Source organism: Pocillopora damicornis, chromosome 2 (genome assembly GCF_964200805.1).
Source record: "Pocillopora damicornis chromosome 2, jaPocDami1.2, whole genome shotgun sequence".
Taxonomy (NCBI): domain Eukaryota; kingdom Metazoa; phylum Cnidaria; class Anthozoa; order Scleractinia; family Pocilloporidae; genus Pocillopora; species Pocillopora damicornis.
The window spans coordinates 35,566,481-35,590,542 of NC_142671.1; the positions used below are offsets into that span (position 1 = coordinate 35,566,481).

The 24,062-nt window shown below is 37.8% G+C and overlaps 3 protein-coding genes, 1 non-coding gene and 1 pseudogene across 7 annotated transcripts; 3 read left to right on the plus strand and 2 right to left on the minus strand.

Annotated features, from left to right (window-relative positions):
* The first annotated feature begins 385 nt into the window (after positions 1-385).
* LOC149051050 (coactosin-like protein) lies at positions 386-1,594 on the plus strand (annotated as a pseudogene).
* An 811-nt stretch (positions 1,595-2,405) lies between these two features.
* LOC113668071 (cytoplasmic dynein 2 intermediate chain 2) lies at positions 2,406-12,010 on the minus strand. Its single transcript, XM_027183952.2, has 17 exons — positions 11,803-12,010; positions 11,413-11,497; positions 10,769-10,831; positions 10,334-10,415; positions 9,371-9,453; positions 8,907-8,959; positions 8,559-8,598; positions 8,208-8,282; positions 7,643-7,709; positions 6,818-6,912; positions 6,275-6,319; positions 6,036-6,189; positions 5,651-5,758; positions 4,809-4,963; positions 4,209-4,334; positions 3,561-3,643; positions 2,406-3,186 (listed from the first exon to the last, which is right to left on the minus strand). Exons 1-17 carry the CDS (start codon positions 11,859-11,861, stop codon positions 3,054-3,056), a joined length of 1,506 nt encoding a protein of 501 aa, XP_027039753.2. The 5' UTR covers positions 11,862-12,010; the 3' UTR covers positions 2,406-3,053.
* On the plus strand, positions 6,614-6,687 carry Trnar-ucu (transfer RNA arginine (anticodon UCU)). Its single transcript has one exon. It is a non-coding gene; the product is annotated as a tRNA-Arg (tRNA).
* Positions 12,011-12,043: 33 nt separating the features above from the next.
* On the plus strand, positions 12,044-24,010 carry LOC113668056 (protein FAM184A). Of its 4 annotated transcripts, XM_089197461.1 has the most exons (14): positions 12,044-13,223; positions 14,323-14,379; positions 14,764-14,945; positions 15,849-16,385; positions 17,037-17,158; positions 17,322-17,472; positions 17,888-17,941; positions 18,572-18,784; positions 19,021-19,174; positions 19,806-19,933; positions 20,161-20,345; positions 20,696-20,842; positions 20,960-21,077; positions 21,492-24,010. In XM_089197461.1, exons 1-14 carry the CDS (start codon positions 12,083-12,085, stop codon positions 21,771-21,773), a joined length of 3,471 nt encoding a protein of 1,156 aa, XP_089053587.1. In that variant the 5' UTR covers positions 12,044-12,082; the 3' UTR covers positions 21,774-24,010. The 4 variants fall into 4 exon arrangements, with proteins under 4 accessions (XP_089053587.1, XP_089053588.1, XP_089053589.1 ...); XM_089197462.1 differs by lacking the exon at positions 17,888-17,941; XM_089197463.1 differs by lacking the exon at positions 14,323-14,379.
* Positions 22,964-23,906, minus strand: LOC113668057 (uncharacterized). The gene has a single exon (XM_027183942.2). It carries the CDS (start codon positions 23,904-23,906, stop codon positions 23,460-23,462), a length of 447 nt encoding a protein of 148 aa, XP_027039743.2. The 3' UTR covers positions 22,964-23,459.
* Positions 24,011-24,062: the final 52 nt, after the last annotated feature.

The window sequence follows — 24,062 nt, forward strand, 5'->3', positions numbered from 1 at the left end:
AAAAAAAAAACTGAAAGAGGTGTACACTGTGCATAAAGAGGGGAAGTATTGGCTTGTTAACTGATAACTATGGGTGTTCGTGATACAGGCCCCCCTCCTTTTAGGTCATCAACATAAAAGTTATAAAATTCAGCAGATGATTCGACAATTCTAGACACTCCACCTGCCGATCTTTCTCGCCGCGTGAGAACATGCCCGCTGATTGTTCGCGGGACTTTTTTCGACGTCGTCCCATTGTTATTTTACCTTCATTGTCGAGATCTTTCTGATTAGTTATTGGCTGGTTGATAAAGGCCACCACACCTTTGAGCCTCTTAGTTCACGAGGTCAGCGACCTGGAACACGAGGCTTTCACCAAGAACATCGATCATCTTTTTAGCTGAGTATGCGCAGACATTTTGTTATTCGTGGTATGATGTAAAGTACTGCAATACGTGAAGTTAACACAATCGAGAGGAACTAGTTTTGGTTCTCAATCATAAACAATTTTTTTTAGTGATCCGGCGCCCATGATACCGGGATGATAACAATTTCTAACCAGGACTAAAAGATTTTAATGTAAAACAGTAAAAGGATCTTGAATTGAATCAACGTATCCCTGTTGAGCATGCGCAATAGCAGGAGAAAGCAGTTCCCTTCTCGGAGGCTGTGATACGTTTTGCCAACGTCAATAGTTTGTGGCAAGAGAGGACATCGTTAAAAAATATATAAATGTAGTGGATGAGCTGCGATCGACACTTTGCGAGCGAGCAAAAATTTTCACTGGTCTGGGAAGGAATAAGAAAGGATTCACGCCGCTCTCATCCGCCTTCCTCCATTTTCTCTCTCTTGTCCCACTTTTTCACTCGCCCCCACAAATATAGATAAGTGGATGCAGTTGTACGTGACTTTAGCTTAAGATCAACAGTTTAATATATCTTTACGTGGCTTTTTGTTTTTGCACCAGACAACAACCGAGCTTAAGTTTATGTGCGCTTTGAGACTGGGGACGAGATGTCTCACCGGGCGAAGTTTGCCTTTATTACTTGGATTGGGTCCAAAGCAGACCTTCTTAGGAGGGCTAAAGTCAGCACTGACATGCAATTCAAGGAAATTTTTAAAGTCAGTATTTGATTCTAGATTTTCTTCTAGAGATTCTTTAAAGCCTGACCTTTTCCCGAGTTGCTTATAAGATCGTCCTTGTAACTTTCTTTGGCTAAGTTCGCTAACGATGGTGTGAGACTAGGTGCAAAGGTTTACGTCACTTGGTTTATTAATTCAAAACAGACTCTTCCTAACAGATGTCAACAGCTGCCGACACCTTAGGAAGGACTAATTATTTTTCTTCTTCGCACTCTTTTTTAGCTATTCGACAAGGAAGTCCTGGCGGATGAAAAAAAGGAGTTAGCCTATGGCAGGATACTGGAAATTCTTGAGAAAGCAAGTGGTGTCGCGTACAGTACAGGTCATTAACGGCTGGACCACTACGTACTGCAAGTTCCGACTCCACACGGTATCGAGTTGTTGGAGCGACATACACGGGCTTATTTCGCTCGCTTAACAATAAGTTAATTTAATACAAGTCTTAAATGTATTTCAGTGTATTGACACCCTTTGGTTGATTCATCAACTTGTCCTTGGAAACAATAACATTGTAAAAACAAAAGAAAACAACAAGTCATGGTTAAATGTTTTGTTTCTGTTTTGTTATTGTTGTTGAATTTCTTACTACTAACTCTAATTCACTTGGACTAGTATCGACGAATTTTATTTAAACCATGAACCTACACAATACAGTAGAGACCGTTGATGGTCAGGACTGTGTCACCCATGTAAGTGTCGCTCAAAAATAAATTTCTTTCCCGAAGAATTTTGCGAATGGCTGGGTGTACTTACTGTCTTTTACGGCGTCAGATTTCAATTTCAACGGTCCCATTTTTTTTCACTTGTTTCAGTATCTCATATATAGACAGCGTCGAGTTCAAGGACCAAACTTAAAAAATTCGTCGTCGGGGTCCTCGTTTTCAGTTCAGGCGGAGTTTGGTGATTTTAGGTTGTTCTTCCGAGGACAGCTACGAAATGTACAAAGTTTTAAAACGCACGTTTTCCGTGCCGTTACCGTCGTGGTTTTCTAAGACCCGTTGTATTTCTCCTTCGAGTGTTTAATCCTTATACCTTTAACCTGATCAATTTGACGTTCTTTAAATTGCGAGATAAATTGGGCTTCGCATCCCTTGTTTTCTCTTTATTTACCTTAACGACTAGTTCGCGCATGGCGCGGAAGCTACACTATAATTACTTGCGTTGAAACCCCACGTTCTCGTTTTGTCACTTGGCTCCAATCCTCGTGCGACTCGTTTAAAACGGTCAAAAACTCGAAGAATAATGAGAAAACTTGAGGCAGCTGCAAAAAGTGACAAAAAAAGTTCGCAAATGGTATAAATTTTTAATGACATGTTTCCTCAGTGATAAGTCTGTTCAGCTGAAGGTATTTATTCGCCTTGTACTGTAGCAAGCGAAAATGAGCAACATTCCATTTAGTTTGGTGGGAGCATTTTATACTATATGGTTTCGGAGAGGGAAAAGACGAAAAAGAAAAGTAAACACCTTGTGAATGATCTTTCTATCACAAACCATGAGAATTTCGGAAGGGGCATCATGAAGAAAACTTAAGTGGTTCTTACAACCAGAACAATAGTTTATTTCACGAGGAAGTAAAACCAACCAGAGATGCTGGACTCGCGAAGTCAAGAAAGCAAACATTATTAGTTTCTTTTCGCAAAATATTTAACTTCCATGGATTCCGAGATTTTGCTATGTTTCTCCTGGACAAATTTTCAAGAATTCAGGGAATTTGTTCATACAAGAAGTAGGAATTCAGCTGTTTCTACGCCGGATATAGCTTGTGGCCTCTATAACTCGAAGTACGATGTCGACGAGGCGAACACAACGATGACATATCTCGCTATGTCCTCACTCCCAGGTCTCTCTATCGTCTCTATGCCTTCGCTCCTTCCGGTGGCCGGGAAGAGAAAATACTCACAGAAACGTGTTTATGTCGCTGTTGCTGTTGCCTATTCTGTTTGAGTGTCATTTGCTATAACCGCCAGGAATTCCTCCTCTCGGTTGGACTGGGTTGTTAGCTCATCGCTGAGCCTCCATATTTTGATTCGACCTTGTGAATCACCGGTGGCAAGTGTCTGACGCCTAGAAACAAACAAAAAAAAATTAACCGAGGAATATCGACTTTGATGGTTGTATTTCACAGTATGGAAGCCCTCGGCACCGGTTGCAACTTTTCCCAGACTTCTCAGTGGCCACTATAGCTGACTAGCCAGACCAGTTACATATTTACAGTTTACATGTGTTTTCCGCGCTTGGTTTGTCGCTGACTTATCAGTAACAAATTTTCCCGCGCACAGAACCTGTTAAACGTGCGTTACCATAGCAAAACATGTTTATATCGAGCTCCGCTTAAATTTAGTTTACATCGCACACCAACAAAAATGACAAAGTAAATTTTTAAAAATTTGCAAGACATGAATAAACTACACAGTAGCTACAACAGAATAAAGGAATACCTTTGAAGGTTGTACTCCAGCGAATATACCGGTGATTTGTCTGTTGTGACATCGAGCGTGACCACTGGGTTGATCCGGTCAACCTAGAGAAAAACAAGACATTCTTACAGCCATTTTCCAAATCGGCAGCAAATTATTATTTTTTAATTCCTTAACCAAAATGGAGACTGAAATATCAATATGGAAGGATAACAAGCAAGAAGGCGCTTTCGGAAAAAGGGTCAATGAGTGTTGTAAAATTTTCCAACAACTACGCTACGTTAGGCAAGAAAATTGGCAGAACATGATAGTCCTATTTCCAAACGTAATCCGTCCCACGAGTCGAGTGAGTAAAGCGCATTTGGATCGAGTGTCGTATAACCAAAACCATTTGAAAGTAATCACAGCAGCCAATTAGAGAAGGGCAAAATATCATAGAGAGCCAATCAGAACTAAATTCAAAGCTAGCAAATTATCTGGAAAACGCGGGTAACCAAGTCGCGATTGGTTTTAGTTTCAGTTTTGAATCTGATTGGTTGAGAGGGCGAATTGATGGCGCGAGATTTCATGGTCAAAGAATTTAGCTCCCTTGTTTCCAGAAGCACTCTTTTCGAAGTTCTGAATTTCGGGGAATTTTTAATGTTAACAGTTATTACCCAATACACTCACCTTCAAATCATAAATCAGCAAGCGGCCATCCGCAGTAACGACGGAAAATACCAACGGGCGTGAAGGAGACCACCGGACCCTAAATAGATACCCCGCTCCGGGCTCCACTGAAAATAGGGGCTTGGACTGTTTGAAAATAAAGGCACCTTAATTTTGAAGACCGTCCTACACAGGTCAACTTAGAGTCTGAGTACAACTGCTCTGATAAACAGAATAGCCCTGTTTAAAACGCTTCCTTTGGCAGGAAGAAATTAAGTTTACCAGATAAATAGACTACGAGCAGAGAACTTTTATCTTCTACGTTCTTCTATAAAAAGAACACAGAAAGGCCGAAACGAGTCATAAATTCTCATTTTCCTATGGAACACAGCTGAATTATCAAGTAAAGTTTAGAACTATAAACAAGCGCGCACATTGCTAAAATGACTATAAACCTTTCGGTTCTTTGTGATTACCATTCCGTTTTTCGGTTTCGATGAGAAAGTTGCCAGTTTTCTACTTTCTGATGGCTTCCAGTGCCTCCACTTACATTCGACAGGCCAATGAACTCTCAGAAAAAGAAAAAAATCCGACTTGTTACCAAAGAAAAATATGCCTTACCTGCAACATGGAGTAAAGCCTAACAGATGCATCTGTACCACAAGTGAGGAAAAGATTCCGGTGATAAGATGAACAGTCAACTGAAAACACAGGCCCAAAGTGAGGAGAGAAGGCAAACGTTACAGGGGAACGCAACGGAACGGAGCTCTGAACATCTGTAAGAGAACGAAAGACAGTGTTAAAGAAATTGTACAATTTTATCTTGTTGTTCATGAACATGGGATAAAGATAAACCGTTCCATGTGCAGCGAGGTCCCTACGTCATGATTGCAAACCAAATAGTTTTCGTTCAGCCCTAAATCACTCCATGAGGGACTGGTCATTAGTTTCCCTATTGTGGGGGAGGGGGTTGGGGTTGGGAGTTCTAGGAGTCTGGTTGTGTTACGTGATCCCCCCGTATGGTTCTGTAATATCACTATAATCCAGTCAATTTTTGTAATCATCTTATTAATGTAGTAAATTTTCTATAGCCCCCCTCCCCCCCTTCCTTTATACTCTGTTGGCGATGACTGATCCTCCTTCCGTTCCCCCAAAAAACCATGTGATCCCCCCCAAAAACCATGTGATCCCCCCAAAAACCATGTGATCCCCCAAAAAACCATGTGATCCCCCCAAAAAACCATGTGATCACCCAAAATTTGCACAAGTACTATGAATTTGTCCCCTGTTGTATTAAGTTTCAGAAAAAAAGATATCCAAAATGATAAATACCATTCTGTAAGGTTTGAATTATCCTTTTACGTACTTGTGATGTTAAAGTTTTAAATTAATGATGATCATTAAACTTTTGTTGTTCATAGCGTGTTGACGCAAGTGGTATGTCTATGCGATACACTTCTTACTTGTCACAGGAGGTCCTCTTGATGTCATGGAACATTTAAATACTCCCCCAGCCTCCGAGCCGAGCACAAAAAGAGTGCGGTCTTCATGAGAAAACGACATACTAGTCACTGAAAGGGAAAGGACACAGTCAAATTCTGCGAAGCTTTAAGCACGGTGACCAGAATTTTTCAGAGGAGGTGAGGGGGGGGGGGGTGGGGGGGTGGTCACACTGTGTCAAACAGAAGGTACTCACCATATTGCCATGTCGACCTCTACGTCGTGTTTAACTTGATGTGACAAAAAAGGCTTACGGAAACAGTATCTACTGCTTTAACTTCAATAACACATATAATACACTTAGGACCCCCAAAAGACGAAGAAAACCTAACAATTTAAAAATATCACCTCCCATTTCAGCATCACCGCGGGCTTTGCTCAACCGCATGCTTCGTGGAACACTGTCTGTCTGTAAAATGAAACCGCCGACTAGTTTGAGATCACGTGAGCCTGGAGTCATCTGCCATACCAGGACTTTGCCATCGCCACTTATGCTTAGGATCTGGAGGCAAATGAAGGTCACAGAACTATAATGGTTAACCTGATAATATCGCAATCATCTGTTGAACCAAAATCCTTTGACGTACCTGATACTTCGTCCCCTTAGAGCTGGAATCTAAGGTCCACAAGACCTGAAAGGAAAAAAAAGATTATGTTAAGTTAATGAGGAAGAACTTTAGATAATGTGGTCTGTTTTTCAAATACAAAACTTTGTTTGCAATTTAAATAAGTAAAAGATTGTCATCCTGGAGAGAGGAAGGCAACAGAGCGTTTGTTAAACAGTATACCTTGCTAACGGTACATATGAATGTACACCAATTTCACCATTTGTGTTCCCAGTGCTACGCGGCACAACATTCATATGTACCCTTACTTTCTCTTCGCCGCGATTCACCATCCTAAATCGTCCCCGACTTTCTCTGTGCGACCTCGTAGCTCAGTCGGCAGAGTAACGGTAGATCTAATCCGGAGGTCGTGGGTTCGATTCCCACCGAGGTCAAAAGATTTTTTCTTTGCCTCGTGTGGTTCCCTGTTTCCCTTTATTAGGGCTAACGCCCAATGGGTTATTCATGGGTTTAAATAGCACTTTAATTTACACTTCAGAGTTAATTCTCTGTTTCACCATTTACCTTGCTAACGGGTTCCCGGTGTGAATCTGATCCCATTCCTGATGTAGCAATGACAGTCTCATCCTCTCTTCCAGTGTCCCAAACTTGTATCTCTCCTAAATAATACATGACAGTAACCAGCTAACCTCTGCTAACTATGTTGCCACTTGATATCATAATGATGACAAATAAAGAAACTAATCGATTAAACGCTCGCAGTTGCGAATGGCTACAAATTAAAAAATCTTTCGACCGTCTTGATCAATATCATTCAGTGGAATTGACATCTCTGCGCCTTTCGTTTACACTCTCAATTATATTCCATGTTGCAATTCAGTTCCATTTTAAAGCTAGCATTTGTGTTTCTCTTGGTAGATAACCAACATTTGATCGACTGAAAAGCGTTGTCAGCTGATGGGAATTTTGACATCCGCTAATATGGAGATAAAACTCAAAGCCAGCCAATTCGTGCAAGCGGTTTTTTCAATTTTCAGTTCCATTCCTCTCGCGGCGAATCGTTTTCGCATACTTATCGCTAAACGCTTTAAGAGAAGCACCCCTATCGATTACTTCCTGTAAGATTTGCGAAAGGGGGAGGGGGGGTTCTTGTTGACTAAAAGGCTTTAAAACGTTCATTTTCAACCGTTTCGTTGAAATTGTCTCAAGAGTTTTGTTGAGGATTGTAGCACAAATAAGTCGTGGATCGATCTCGGAGATATTAACTACCTTTAAAGGAAAAGGGATTCTCCAAAGCCTCTCGGGGAGCAAAGAATCGCAGAGACAATAAAGGAGTTATTATTTCACTTTTTAACCAGGAAAACCTAGCAAACTACATCCCAAATGTACCATTAAATGATCCTCCAGCGACAACCGATGGCAGATTTGGATGAAAAGCAATACACATCAAGCAACTCTGTTGAGAAAACAACAACAAAAGATAGCTTTACCATAGTTCTTTTTATCATTGCTGCTCCCTCATAAGGGGTTAGATCTATCCTTGACAGATAGACAAAAAAAAGAACTTCAGTATTGTAGTCTTCTTTTATGGTATATGCACATGACTATGTAAAACTGCTAACTTTTTCAGAAAGCAATCAGAATCTCTAGAGAACCCTGATGTGATTCAACCTTTCATTCCCAAGATCTCATAAGTAATTCTCCTTACTGTCTTCCATACAATTCTTATGATTTTAGTTATAAGAATTTGGCATTGAATCAACTAATAATTCCCTTGCTGATATCTCTACTTATTTGCATTACTTGTCTGATGGATATTATATTGGTACTGTAAGGAGAAAATCTGTCTTAGTCACTCGTGGGAGTTAAGGATTACCTCAAACACCAGTGGGTTCTAGCACCTTTCTGAATTATTGTGAGCAGAGGAATTACTCATATAAGCTGCAGTACTTACAGATAGATCAATGGTGATATCAGGCTTGTTTGGATCAATTGCTCTCCTGTCAATGTTCCAAGTACACAGGGCAGACTGTCAAAGGAACGACCACATCAGTTGACAAAAACAGAATGGAATCATTTATGATTAACTAAGGCCTGGAACTAAGAATTGCTCCTGCCTTAATGATTCAATGACCCCGGCCTCGAGAAATGGTTGCATTGTATGACAAAGAACAACAGGAATCTGTGAAGATCACTCTTGTAGTCAATCTTAAGTTGTTTAGAGCTATTTTTCTACAATTTAGTAGGTACGTTCATATGTGACATACATGAAGTAAAACACATTTTGTAATCAACATTTACACACCTTATGAGAGCACCAGTGTTCATGATCAAACCTTCCATAACTAACATTGTGTAGTTAAGTTGAACTTTTATCTTAATCTTGGTTTTAAACACTTGATGCAAAAATGCTGACATGTAGAAAGCCTTCACAATGAATGATAAAATGTAATGGCTTCACAAGTAAACAATAACATAACAAAATTAGTTCGCATGAGGTGAATGGTGGAAGCTAACCAAGTTTTCAAATTTTAATCATATTGCTCCGCACTAAATTTCATACAGTTTTCAACCTGTCCAAGCTGTTTGTAAGTTTTAAGAATGACTAAATATTTCTCTCAGTCATGAGAATTAAACTTAATGTTAAGGATACGAGACAGCAATTACTGAACCAGTAGAATTCCATGACAAGCCAGTAACTTGTAGCTAAAAAGTGGAGCAAAATGAAAAATTATACAATTTTGTCAAGCTTTGGTAAGTTACATCCAATAAATAATTTGACAATACTCATAAAGATTAGCAAATAATTGCAATAAGACTTGAAATTTGTTGCAGCACTAGCCCATCTTGATCAGGCTCTTGATTATAGGAGATCAATGATGAGAGTTCATGAAAAATGATGGATAAAGCCAAGGATAATGTAGCAATTTTGCAGACAACTGCCCTCACTGCTTGTGGTTGTCCTGTTATTCTGTCCATCTCCATTGACTTAGAACCTAAAGCCTATAGTAACTACACATGAGATACTTAGCTAGTTAAACTTTCCAGAATTTTTCACAGATGCTTTAGCAATTAAGAACAAAGAGAGTTTCTTTCCATTAGATGAAAATTGGTTACCTCATCTTCAACTAAAGCTGCATTCATCAATGTATGGGCACATGATACAGAGCTGGTTGATTCATCTATGCTCTCTTCATAACCTACAAGGCATTCAGTCCAATGTAACTATCAACACGTAAACTTGTTGGCATGGAACATGAGGAGTTCATCCCTCTTTTTATTGTAACAAATGGCTAACAACATCTCCTCCCCCTTGGATGGTAGCTAGTCCATTGCAAGACACCTACTGGGAGATAGCTTGGATTTTTCAAATGTGGGGGCGGGGGGGGGGGGAGAGTACAGTGACAAATTTCTGCACCTCTCAATCTAAAGTAAGTTATGTTGCAATTCTACTTTCTGTAATAGTGTGCTGGTATCCAAGCAACGAGAAGGACTGGCAAGTGAAGTATCTAGCATTCAAAAAGGTTTATGCCTACATGATTCTATGACTGGCACATTTTTGAAAACACTCAAATTATATGTTGATGATTTACAACACAATTATATCACTATTAGGAAATGTTGTAAGCACCCCAGCACCTGTCTAGCCACGCCCATGACCCCCTTGCGCACAGTCTGTTTCCCAAACTGAGACCATAACCATTAAACTGACAAGTGTTCTGCTACACATCTGGAGTAATTACAAGAAACCACAAAACCCCAGAACTACCACAATTTAAGCCTGTAACTTGGAAGAAAAAAATTTCCCACTTCACCTTTCTCTCTGAGTTTCCCTTAAAAATTGAACATGTAATGTTAATGTTAATTAACCCTTCAATTCCCATCAGTGACCAAGACAGGATTTCTCCTTACAATATTGAAACAATATCGAGCCCACACATGATGAGAATAAAGGAAGATACCAATAGTGGGATTATTAGCTAACCTTATACCAAATTCTTCAGACTAACATTATAAGAATTATGTGGCAGACAGTAAAGATAATTGGAAATTAAATTTAACAGAGTGGTTGCGACTTACCATCGAAAGCATGACTTGTAATGTTGGCTTGTAATTGTCGGCTCACCTCAGGATAGACTCTTAGTATAAAATTAACAAGGCCCTTTAAAAACAGAAGGAAAACAAAATGCAAGAAAATGTAAATGATAATGGCATACACAATCCTGCTACAGTGGATGATTTTGTTTCATCAACTGAGTTGATGAATTCAATCTAAATTGGCCACTTTAAAGAGTTTCTACAGTTGATGTTTTAAGTGTTGGACCTAATGGTTGGAGTGAATGAAGTGCGTGGAGCAGACCTCAAACTAGAAAAGTCAACTCCTAGACCTGTTCATGTATAACAACACACATTTATGGCCTGGATGGGGTATAAACCATAAACCAAAAATTTAAAGAAATTTTGATTGCAATGAGTCAATAATTAATCCAAAAAACAAAAAATGATGTTGCATACTGGATTCTCTTCCTCAACAACAAAGACAAGTTTTCCTTTCTCATCCTCTTCTTCTGTTTGAGTCTAAAGTAAACAAATAATGAAGCATATTAAGTATTCAGTCACTGGTTAAGTTCACTCATAATATTTAATTGTAATATTTTTCTGATTGGTTATGCACTCCTGCTCTGATGACTTAAACCTTTTTACTCCAAAGACCTGATTAATAATCCCCTTTACTGTCTGCCATACAATTATTATGACATTAATTTGGGGAATTCGGTAATGGATCAACTAGTTATCCCCTAATTGATATTTTTCTTTATTCTCATCACTTGTTTGCTTGATATTATTAGGAGAAATTCTGTCTTGGTCACTTATGGGAGTTAAGGGGTAAAGTTCATGAAGGGAGACTGGGATGAAGTGGAAGAAAAGACTAGAAAGAAAGGAACGGGGGGGGGGGGGGGAGGGCCAGAAGGGCATGATATGATATCAAACCCAACTAGATTCATATTTCTAGAGGTTGGAATCTCTGGCACTTAGATGTATTTAATTGAACACTGTTTCAATTCACTTTGGCGATCCTAGCATTGTGGCGATCATAAAAGTTAGCTCAGTTCCTCTGTGATTATGTACACACTCAAATAGGAAGTGTCTTCAAGTACCTCTGCATCTACCCGATGGATTGACTGTACGTCTGCCTCATAAGTGATAATCTCACTGGTTTGAGCCCTTGCATTTTTGCTAGACCTTTGGAAATGATGTAGATTTTATTTCAATGAATACTTGTCCACTATGACGATACACAATATCTTGACATCACAGTGTTAGTTTACTAATTTTTTTTTCACTTAATTTTTCACGATAGCTAATGATTTCAATTTTACTTTTACCATACAGTGTTTTTTCTAGTAAATAAAAAAAAAAAAAGAAAAAAAGAAAACACACACATCAAAGTACACTCAGAACTTGATAAATTAAATTTCAGGTTGATAGTATTTAAAATCCTGGTATAAATTTCCCGCCAGATAAAACTTAAAATCACTTTGTCTCACCTTTCGGTTTTCCACGACGACTTAAATTCTACTGCTTCTTGTGCTTCATCGTTAAACATAGTATTGCGAGGAAAGATTATGCTGTTTACTTCCTCATCAACACACCAATATTTGTTTCTACCAAAGGCTCTTTCTGTGTCCAAAATTAGAAGTTGTTTTTTGACGATCCAATATGGCGTCCGATCTGTTTACCAAATTTGGAAGTGGCAACAGAGCGCTATTTATCACTGGTAGCTATAGTAACCGCTTTAGGAACAGTCCTCAGAGGGAAGAAGTCAAAATGGCTGCGAGTAAAACAGCCTCGAGTTTCCACAGTATGCCGCATAGAAACGGCACTTATGTGGCCAGCCATGGAGGTAATTCTCCTGCAGATGTTACCCCAGACCTACATCTCAAGATGTCGAAGAAAATCGCTCAACTTACTAAAGTTATTTACGCGCTCAACACCAAAAATGACGAACACGAAAATGTTTTGGAAAACATGAAAACGGCCCATGAAGAAGAGATGCAAAAGCTTATGGCGGAAACGAAAGAAAGAGTTAACTATTTTAAAACCAGGTTAAATGCTGTTTCTGAACAAAGACAGAAGATCGACATGTTAGAGTCGCATTTGTCGAAGGAACGGCTCCAGCGAGAAGAGGCGATGTCGGAATTTGAGAGTTTCAAGCGCCGAACAAATGATGAGGAAGCTCGTTTGAAATCAGAGTTTTCTGATAGGATTTTGACCATGTCCAAGGAATTATTAACTTCTAAAAAGGAGTTCGAAGAACGCCTGAAGGATTTTCAGGCTACTAGGAAACTGTTAGAGGAAAATCGAGACAAAGCTGTGGAGGAGTTGACAAGCAAACATCACGACGAGATCGACCAGCTCATGAAAGCTCATCGTGTGCGCTACGATGAAGTTGTGAAGGAAAAGCAGAAACTTGAAAAAGAATTTCAGGAAAAGCTTTCTCGGGCAGAAACTTCTAGCGATGCTGTGGCGGAGGAAAGACATAGAATTGAATCTGAGTATCAAGAAAAATTGGACAAACTGAAAGCATTTTACGAAAAAGAATTGGCTGCTTCGCGAACTTTGCAAGAAAATTCCAAAGAATTTCAACTGAAAGAGTGGGAAAAAAGAGAGAAGGCTCTTAAAACCGAATGGAATAGACAAGAACGAATCTTTAAGGACAGGATTTCAGAGTTACTAAATCAATTAAGTGACGGAGAGCAACATATGTCTATTTTGAAAACGCAACTAAACGAACTGGAATCCAAACTCGAAGGTAAAGAAGGGGATTCAACAAACTTGGCGAAACAACTCGAGGAAGCGAGGCAAGAGGGTTCCAAAGCCCTGAAGAGTTTAAGGGAGACGGAAAGTAACTTAACTGTGTCGAAAAAACGGTGTGAGGAGCAAGAGGCCGAGATCGCTCGCCAATCGAGTAAGTACCGTAGTTCACATATAACATTCATCGCTTCAAGGGTTTCTTACGAACCAACATTATGACCAGCTCCCAGTTTGGCACTTTAGCTCAGTTTGTAGAGCACTCCACCGGTATCGCAGAGGTCATAGACTCAAATACCGTACAAGCCTGAATTTTTTTTTAGACCTTAATTTTACTACTGCTTAAGTTGTGTTCGTTACTGCGAAGATCGCTTTCATATCCATTTCGTAAACCGCAATTCACAAATATGATTTTCATATGACTTCACAGTAAAGTAAAGTGATTTTGTATGTTTATAATACAAACAAAATTTCGTTTTATGTGATTATAGAATTATTTAATGTTCTTTGTTGAAATTAATCGGTTTTACAGCGTTCCTTCTGTAATTTTTATCCTTTTGATATTATTTTCAAGTAATGTTACTTCCTATCGATTATTTTTCGGAAATCAAGTTTGATCATTGATCGAATATTTAGTTTTCCTGCGAAAAATTAATTTATTTGTTTTATTAACAAGTGATCCATTATGGAAAGTGTGCATATTGTTATTCAATACAATACTAGGGCAGGTGGACATATTTAAACTCAAAAAGCTACACAATGGGGTACTTTTCTGACATTTATTTTTATTCATGTACTTATTATCTTGTGGGAAGAACTTTTTAGCAGCCACACGTTAGGTTTTTCCACGAAACATTTAATATCCATTGGGGAGTTTTGATCTTTGTCTTGCTCTCCTGTTGAAAACTTTTTATTAAATCTCTAAGTTAGTGTGTATACTATGATTGGTCAGTTCATCAGGCTATGTTTTACCGTATGACCTGCTAGATTCAAAACTTTGTTTGAACCGAAAACTTCCTGGTCTCTTTGAATCCAGAGATATCAAATAATTAATTTACTAACCTTGTTTTCTATGTCAAACCTTAAACTCAGTTAGTATTAAAAGTACACTGTATTTATAGGCTCTACATTCAATCCATGAATGGACTTTAAAAGTCTTTGGTGGAGGATGCTTGAGAAATATTTCCTTGAGTTTCATAATTTTTCCATGACACAATGTTAGTGGTTAAACTATTTTTTTTATTTCTATGAAACAGATGGTTACAAATCTGCATCTATAGATATTGCCATTGCTGGTTTAAAAGTAGCAAACTGTGAGTTCAATCATCTCACTGCATTCCACTTGCAACTCACTCACTTATCACCAAAAAAACCTCTTATCACTTTTCACCAAATTCCACATACAAGTTAATCACTTGTCTCTTATTCATGTTATAAATTAACCCCTTTGCACCCCAACATCAATATGCATATTCTCCATACTGTTCTCTATACATCTCTGAAGGCGCTGACAATGGGAATTTGTGTAAGAATCAAGAGTTTTTTATTTAGTGATCATTTTCTTTATTCCTGTGAGCTTAATGTGTGATTCAGGGGTGATATTATAAGGAGAAAATAGATGCTAGTCACCCCTAGGGGTCAAAGGTTTGATGTTAATGAATTGTTCTATGCTAACATATGAAAATTGTTTGAAACAGTGCAAATCAGCAAACTTGATGCAACCAAGTTGTCTCAGGAAACAACGATCAAGGAACTGAAAGCAAACATTACAAGCCTACAAAGTAAGCTGAATAAGATGGAGTCTGAACATGATGATCTTGGAAAGAAGTTCAGTTCACACACAATGCAAACTGACTCAAAGATTAAGCATCTTGAACAGGTTAGTTTACACTTTCCATGCTTTCTGTATTGTTTATGGCCTTGCATAGCTCCGAACAGATTAAAAAGCTCTCACATTCATGGATGAATTGACACTTCTATTCACAGAGAAAAGTGAAATAAAAATTAAAAAATTAAGGAATTCACAGCTTATGCTTGGTCATTCTTGAACATGCTGTGTTTGTCATAAAACTATTAAGCTGCCACAACAAAGACATAGTTAAAACAAAGTTAAGTTGACCATGTATGCCATTTGATAATTTTAAGTATCAGCTTGATGATCCCAATTTTTAAAAAAATTGATTACAAGTAATTTGTTATTTATAAAGAGTTTAAAAACAATCACTGTAGGGGGTTTGCAGCCACTTTCTGGTTTGCAATACTTACAGAAAATCAATGAGTTAACATTTTTAAGCCATACAGCTTGACATAATTACCACAAGTTGTTTGACTCAAGATGTTGTAACTATTAAGGTACTGTTATGGTGGAGTTGCATTTGTAAATTGATTCTAAATGGCACTTCCTGTATTTTCAAATGACAACAATCATGCACAGACCTATTTGTTGCCTTCAACCATAGCTTGAGACTACTACACTCGCAGCTATCAGAAGAAATCCCTTACTTTGATAACTTTGAATGAAATCGAGATTTTAAGAACAATTGCAAAAGCTGACAAAGTTGCCAGATGCGTTGAAAGTATTGCAAGATCTGTGATTCAATTATCCTATTTACCTGAGCACACACTTTTTCATAAAAATAAACATAATTGCTACCCCTATCTTTATTCACATATTCTTGAATTCAGATATTTAAGAAAATGAACGACATGTTTTCAGAATTCAATTACTTTTTAATGCCTTTAAGTTTGTGATTTATCATTTGGTTGAATTTGTTTTGTACAGGAAATTGAGAAACTTTTAAGGGAGAAGGAAGACTTGGAATCAAAATACAATGCTGAATTAAAAAGAGCTGGTGAACAATCTACTAGCAAAGAATTTTCACTGAGAAAAGAACTTGAAGATGTCACAGCAAAGTTAAAGAGAGATCATAGCAAAGAACTTGAGGATATGAAGACAAAACTTGGTATCGATCATAATAACCACGTAATGAATTTACAGCAAGAATTTCAAGATAACTTGTCTCAGAAGGAGAGAGAACTTTTGGAGAATTCGGAGCAAGAACTTGAAAGGTTGCGGATAGAGAAGAATGAGGTTATTGCTGAGTTTGAGAATCACTGCAGTGACTTGAAAAATAAGTTGAGGTCGTCTGAAGATGAAGTTGAGAGATTGGAGAAGCTGGTTCATGATAGTGAAAAAGGACTGGGATCTGCATCATCGCATATTGACAGCTTGAAAACAGCCCTTAGTCAGACTAAGGAGGAATTACAAAAGACAAAGACTGACTTGCAAGAGGCTGAAAACAAGTATGCAAAGTCAATGGTAAGATCTCTCTTGCTTGTGAAAAGTCAAACACCCATGAAAATCATGTTGACTCAAAACTGATTTAAGATGGTCATCAGTATTGTCAGTTGCTGTCATTGATGATTCATTAATAAAAGTCTTACTGGCCTTCTGTCATAACTATAGCTTGTAAGGTCTCTTTGAAGGAATTTTGCACCATAGAATTATTGCATGGCAATCAATGTCCAATAACACGGAATAAAATACATGAACACTTCTCTGAAAAAAGCCAGGTCCACACAGCTGTTAGGGCCAACATGAGGAACTTATACATATGTCTTTTTTTTCATGTTTTGTCTAAAACAAAGCAATAACAGGTTAGGAAGATACCTCCTTTAAGAGACTTTGAAGGAACCCTTGTATTTGCTAGTGGATATGTTGTACACTGTTGTTAGTGAATATAAATCTTAATAATTTTTAAGCTAGTTTAATCTGCATTTTTTGTAGTTCCATGTAAATTGCCAAAGCTCAAAAATAGAGAAAACAACAAAACAATCAAGATTAATATTGTTTTCCATCCTAACTTACAACAGATATCTTGAGAATATCATTGATTGTACTTATTGGTAGATGTTGTTGTCATGAAAATGTCTCATAATTATTAAAAATAAAAACTCTAATTTTAATCAGGATGAGATGTACAAGCTAGAAATGCTCCATGACAAGGCTCTAAAGGATGCAAAATTAGACTCAGATGCCCGACTAGCATCACTTACCAATGAGTTGGATACTAAATGGAGTGAAAAATTAAGGTAAGTTTTTTTGGGTTGACTTAGAGAGAGTACTTGATGCACCAAATATCACTGTCATATCAACCATGCTTCGAAAGCTCTTGTGAATTAGTAAATGACACAAGTAAAATTCCAATTGTGTAGCATATAATTAGCATATAATTTATTTCTTGGTAACTTTCAGGGATGAATGCAGTAAACTGCGCTCACAGCTGAATGAACAGCACAGAGAGGAAAATCGTGTGTCACTGGAGCAGCTAACAAAGATAAAAGATTTGCAGAGAGAAGAACTGAGAGGAGAGCTGCAAAGTAAAATTGATGCTTTAAAAAAGACTGTAAGTACACAGACAGTATTATCAAATGGATGTATTTATGCTTTAAGGCAACCTTTCTGTAGATTAAGTCATTAACTCTTTCACCCTTTAGAGTGACTAAATTCTAATTTCTCCTTACAATATCTTGTCTGAATCACATATAAAGGACACAAGAATAAAGGAAATGAAGACCAACTAAAGAAGCTCTTGATTGTTAAACAAATTCTCCTTGTCAGCATCTTTAGAAATGTATAGTGAACAGTACTGAGAATATGCATACTGATATTAGTTTCAAATGCCTTAGAATAAGCATATTTCAGACAATTCTATACTGAGTTTAGAGAACACATTTGAATAGTCAGTAGATTTTGATCTCAACTTTTTAATCAAAACTGGATGGGTTTAAACCAACTTGATTTTGGTTCTTTGTAAACAGGTTGCACATCTTGCAATTGCTAAGAAATGCATTCTTGAACACTCCAAGAAGTTTGTTAGTACCATTGTCTTGACATAAAGAAACTTGCACTGCGATATTTGATATGATTATGTAATTTTTAATATAGCACCTTTCTTACTGTTACAGTATAGGGTGGTATGATTTGTCACATAATAATGTTTATCACAGACCATAACTTGATAAGAGGTGATTGTATAGTCTAAGCCATTTTGTTTGCAAAAGTTGACTACTTACCTTTAAACACCTCAGTCTATATTTAAATAATTCCACTCAACACTTCAGGTTAAAATTCCCCACCACAGTTCGGCAAGGTTTGAATTCCATACCCCCCAGGGCGAAGATGACAGTCCAGTGCCTGTGGATTGCCTGAAGGAATGTTGAAGCCTGGAATTGATTGGTGCTTAATGGCTATTGTTTTGACAACCTTAATGGAAGTTGTGGTCAGTGTCTTACTTGGCTTTGATGGCAATATCCACTGAGGTTGTCAAAGTGTCAGTCACTGCTATCATTAGTTCTTAACAGTCTCTTACCTGGATGGTCAACTGTTGCCTCTGGATTTTAACCATCTACTGAAATTTTTTTAAGTGTCAATAAGTACATTTTATTTAACAATTCCGACTGAGCTCACTGTGCATAAACTTAATAAGCTTTCTCCTTGTTCAGATCGCTGAAACTCGAGGTGATTTGGAAAAGGCAAACCGGAATGCTACAACAGCTGAGCTTGACCTTCGCAAAGAACTTGACTTACAGAGGAAACGCATGGAGGAAGAAATATCTGCCTTGTCTCTACAACACAACAAAAGGCTGGAAGAGTTGATAGAAAAACACAAGGAAGAGCTTAAGAAGCTGGAAGGTCTCAAAGATGAAGAAATAAAGGTACATGCTGGATTATTTCAGGCTTTTTAATTAATAGGTGAATGTTCACACAGTGTTTGGTATCAGGTTTGAAGTTTGCAGCAACATGTATTAATCTCTAATTACCTAGGTATAAGTCGAGTAACTTTTTTTCTGCAAGAAAACATGACAAGTGGCTGATTTGTCCTTTTTTTCATGGTACTAATTACTAACATGTGAATGCTAGTCATGAATTTTTCTTTCACATTTTCTCTCAGGAACGTGAGAGTGCCCTACAGAAGAGTCACAGAGATGAGATCACATCTCAACTGCAGGCAAATAAACTCATGATAGATGCCATCAAATCCCAAGCTGAGCAGACACGTCTGAAAGACATCGAAGAAATAAAAATCAAACATGAAAATGATCAAGGTTAGACTTTAATGAAAGGTTTTCATACAGCATCAGTTGTTGCAAGCCATAAATAGTATTGTGTTTTTTCCCTTTTTTTGTTAATCCTTTAACTCCCAGATCAAATATGTAATTCTCCTTACTGTCAATCTTACAATTGTTATAATGTTAGTTCAGAGAATTAAGTATTGGATCAAATAATTATTCCCTAATTGATATTTTTCTTTATACTCATCACTTGTCTGCTTGATATTGTATTGATATTGTAAGGAGAAATTGTTTCTTGGTCACTCATGGGAGTTAAAGGGTTAACTAAAGTTAAACATGTTTTTAAAAAGTTGTAACTAAAGTGCACATACCACCATTTCCACAGGACAATTCCATTTTGCTGTTAATGCATTGAGACTAAAAGCAACTCCAGCTTTGTTGTCAAAATTGTTTATTTTTCACACTAGCTTTAAATGGTCAGATTATTTCATTGTTGTAAAGGGGAAATGGAAATTATGCTTTTTACTCATGCCTTGCATGACTTGCTTGAAAAACATCTCTTTTTTGCAGTAACTGCATATTTTTTTCCTTGTGATTTTTTTACTTTTTCTTTTTCAATCTCTTTTTGTCCTTTGTAATTAGCGTTTCTTATTTCTTTTTATAGAAAATATGAGAAGTGAGCTTTTGCGTGTCCAACAGGAGGAAATGCAAAGATTGCATAGAGAATTTGAGGTTCAATTAGCAGCTGTGAAACTCCAACTTCAGCGTACCAATGAGATGCACTCCAAGGATGTAAGTTACCAACTGTAATTCAAAATATTTGTTTTTCAAAAACTCTTTTCTCGTCAACAAATGGATCTACAGGTAGGCATTTACTGCCTTTTCACCACTACTTTGAATGAGTAAATCTCACTTATTACTATATCATTTACAACGGTTACTGTCAGTAATACTCTGAGTGACTTTTGGCCTTGAGAGGAAAGTTAATTCACAATGTCTGCTCCTAATTTGCCACTCAGGAAACTGAACATCAGAATCAGATAGAAGAGCTAAGACGAGAGATTGAAGATAGAGAGTGCCATCTCAAAGAACTGGATGAGGAAATCGGTGAGGTGAAAAGTAATGTGGAACAACTTCAACGTGAACTGCAAGCCAAAGGGCAGGAGATACTCAGTATCAGACGGGAGGCTAATTCACAAATGAGGTTTGAATAGTATTGCTTTCTTTAAACTGGATTGCATAATAATCCATATTTTTACAGTATATTGTATCTGCCTTAAGTATCAATGTTAAGGTTTTGTTTGTACTTTTTTTATGAACACCCATCAGATGAAATCCTAGTAAAATCACTGCCTTATAGTTTGTATTTCTTTCATAATCTGGTTGTCAGTCAGGCATTTAGATTGGAGATGGAACTTTCTGCCAACCTACAGTATTCATAATTCTGGTACTGGATTGTAGACTTAGTTGTTTTTAGTCATACTGTTTTCTTTCTTGTACACTTCCAATTGAAAATTGTGTATCATTGCTAAACATGTTACCTCTTTTTTTCAGAAAACGAGAAGAAGACCTCGCTAGATCACATCAGAAAGAGGTGGACTCCATAGCAGCAGATCATATGCGTGAGACTCAGTCCTTGCTTGCAGAGTTTAATAGATCCAAGGAACTCCTTTGTGACAAGATTTCTGCTTTACAATTAATGTGAGTCTAGAGCTTCATGAAGGTGCTCCATCTTGAAATTGTAATATTCATGTAACCCACTTCAAGGAAATAATACAAGGTAGGTCAAAATTAAATGCAATTTTTTGTTGTCAACAGGCTGGAGGAGGCTGAAGAAAAATTCAGGAGCCGACAGTCACGACCAGAAGACCTGGAAGTTATTGAACAGCTTAAGAGGGCCCTTGCTGAACGGGAGCTGGATATGAAGAGACTTGTGGTCAGTTTGAATATTTCATTTAGTTTTCAGCATTTCCTTTGATTTTTCTTTAACCATTATTTTTAATTAGAAGGTACTTGCTACCTGAAGAACTACTATGATCCCTTTCACTAAATGTAACTGGACTTGTATCAGTTCGGTCATCTTTTGCTTCATGTGAATGTCCATCAGATATTTAGTCCCAAAGGTTAAATTTTGATCACAACTACTTCTCAGTTTTTAGTCAAGCTCAAATGTGGAGCTCCATTTTACATGTCCACTTAACCATGTGCATTCCCTTGCATTGTACATGTGAACAATATAGGGCCTGTTACCCATGTGAAAATTGCAGATTTGCACACAGGGGTTAGCAATAAAGCTGTATTATTTTACAATACTTTTGTATTAATGCTGTCTCCTTATTTGGGTTCATAGGATGAGAAGAGATATTTCCAATTGGAACTTCTCAACAGGGAAACAAACTTCAACAAAGTTTTCAAAGCAGCACCAAATATTGGCGTCATCAACCCACTGCAGGCCAAAACAAAACCAGGGAAAGAAGGGGCACGGCAAAGCAGTTCTCTCGTCATGAGCTCGTCACGGCTAGATCCTATCCCTAACATGCCTGTTCATGAGAAAAGAATTAATAACAGTCGGCCTCTGCCTCCAACTCCACCAAAAGAACCCCCACCTCATAGAAAGACAACCGTTTACTAATAAATTAAAATACTAGATTGTGTTCCGACTAGTTGCATACATTGAACCAATATTGGTATACCTTTACCTCTTTGTCATGTCATGGATTTTCTAAGACAAAGTACTCACACTTTTTATGTCTTAAGCTGTAAAAATACAGTAATGGAGTAATTATCAAACAGCTTCTAATAGGTGTGAGATGCTTGTATATCTCAAAGTTGTTGCCTTGTACTTACTAGCAGCCATCATTAGAAAAACTTGATGAATATGTTTTCAACCTTGATCATTCCACTTATATTAAGTATAGTGTACAGCAGAATGTAAATATTAGAACTGTATCAAATATTGCAATGGAAAATTGCTTGTATATAATGCATGGTTGTAATAAAAAGACTTAGAAAAGTTGTTCATATCTAGCTGCAAGTAATTGTCATATTGTTGTGGAAGGAAATTAGGTCAATTGTTGTTTTGGAAGATTTTACTGAGTATGTGTTCTAGGATTGGATGAATAATATCCTAAGTTGCAAGTGTGCTTCTGTAAAGATCATTTGGCTGATGATCAGGAGGGCTCTGTCTATAAGGGACTGTCTGAGGATTGTTCTCACAAATGAGGGTCTTTCAAAGGCTACAGGTAACTAAAAGGGTAGAATTTCATTTGTCAAGAGTTGAAGGAGGGTTGGTTAAAAAAAACAAAAACATTTCATTATTGAATACCCCTTCCCGCATCCCACCACGTTAAGGTAAATGGTTTGACTTTTCTCACCTATTTCTAAAAGGTGAGCTTTATTTTAGTTTCTTAATCACAATATTTTCACTTTCTGACATGTGCCCTAGCTTTCATTTGAGTTAGAGAGCGGCTAGCTAGAGGAAAGTGCAAACGAAAGCAATCTGAGGAGGGCCCGCTAAGAATGAAATAATTCTGCTCCTTTCAATCATTTTGTGCAGATTATTGAGTTTAGGACAGGCACCCAAAGTGTCATTGTCCCAAAATGTTTCACAAAGCCACAAGGAAAATAAGCCGCAGATTCCGTAATTCCTTATTCATTTCGTTTCAATTTGTTTAGTGGCGAAAAAGAGATTAACGCCTCTTTGTTTTCTTTAGACATCTCGCCTAATAGTTTACAAATTCCATGAAGTCCCTGAGGGTCGGGAGAGTGGGGACGGCTTACAGCCCCTATTGGTCGGCGAGATAATGATCAAGACACGAGTGATTTTATGAATGAATTATTATTTTATTTTTTTTTTTTTTGGTAAAAATAATGAAAACGGTACGCCCCTTATAAGAACATGAACTATGTTATGCGAGCAAAAGACCAAATCTACATAAAGCTTAAAACTGGCTTTTTAAAATATGCGTTTTGCCAACCTTGTCTGAAAATACACGTATTAAACTAAAAAGTAGTTTTAATTAATCTAGTCTGAAATGCAACAAGGAGGTTCAAACTTACTGCCCCAGTAACCGACGCGAGCCACTACAAGCATGAAACCTTTGAATTACGATGGGATTAATGTTGAGAATGATAAAAACAACATGGCCGGCCGTCTGGAGGGGTTCATGAAAACAATGAAAATGGCAGGTGAAAGTCGCACAAAGAAACCGTGTGAATGCTTCAGAATAATGCTGAAAACTTATGCAATTTTCAACATGTGTCAAACTTTATAAATGTAGGTTATCGATGCGAATGTTTAGGGCTTTCCTCACGGGAATCAAACCTCCACAGATGTACCATTTTGTTCCGTGGTCGTTGCTCCACTATCCACTGCGCTCTTGGTAGCTTTCTTTGATGGTGTTCGTTTCTTTTTAGGCAGTTCTTCTGTCGTTTGAAGCTTAATCCCAGCTCTTTGATTCGCTACACGACTACTCACTCTTTCCGGAGCTTGTCTACCTTTCTTTTCCGTCTTCGGTTTCTTGGCGGCTGGTTCGCTGCTTTCGGTCTTCTTTGGTCTTCCACGTTGTCTTTTGGAAGGTTGTTCGTCATTCGATTTCTCTTCTGCTTCTCCTTCTTCTTTAGATGGTTCTTGGTCGCCATGTGCTTTCTCTACCTTCGTGACCTCGGCTCGCTCCGTCGATTCCTTGTCCGTATTATCAACTACCGCCGTTTCAGTAGCACTAGGCTCACCCGTTTCTTCGACTATAGTTTTCTCTTCAGTCATGGCGGTCTATTTTCCTTTATTTCCTCGATCTTTCGTCGATCTATTGACCATTCCGAGCGATCCAACTCTATTGCCCACAAAAGCAATCACACTCCAATGCACACAAACAGGATGTTCTTCATTCGGTGAAAACCACTAAAACCGGTTTTGAACCGG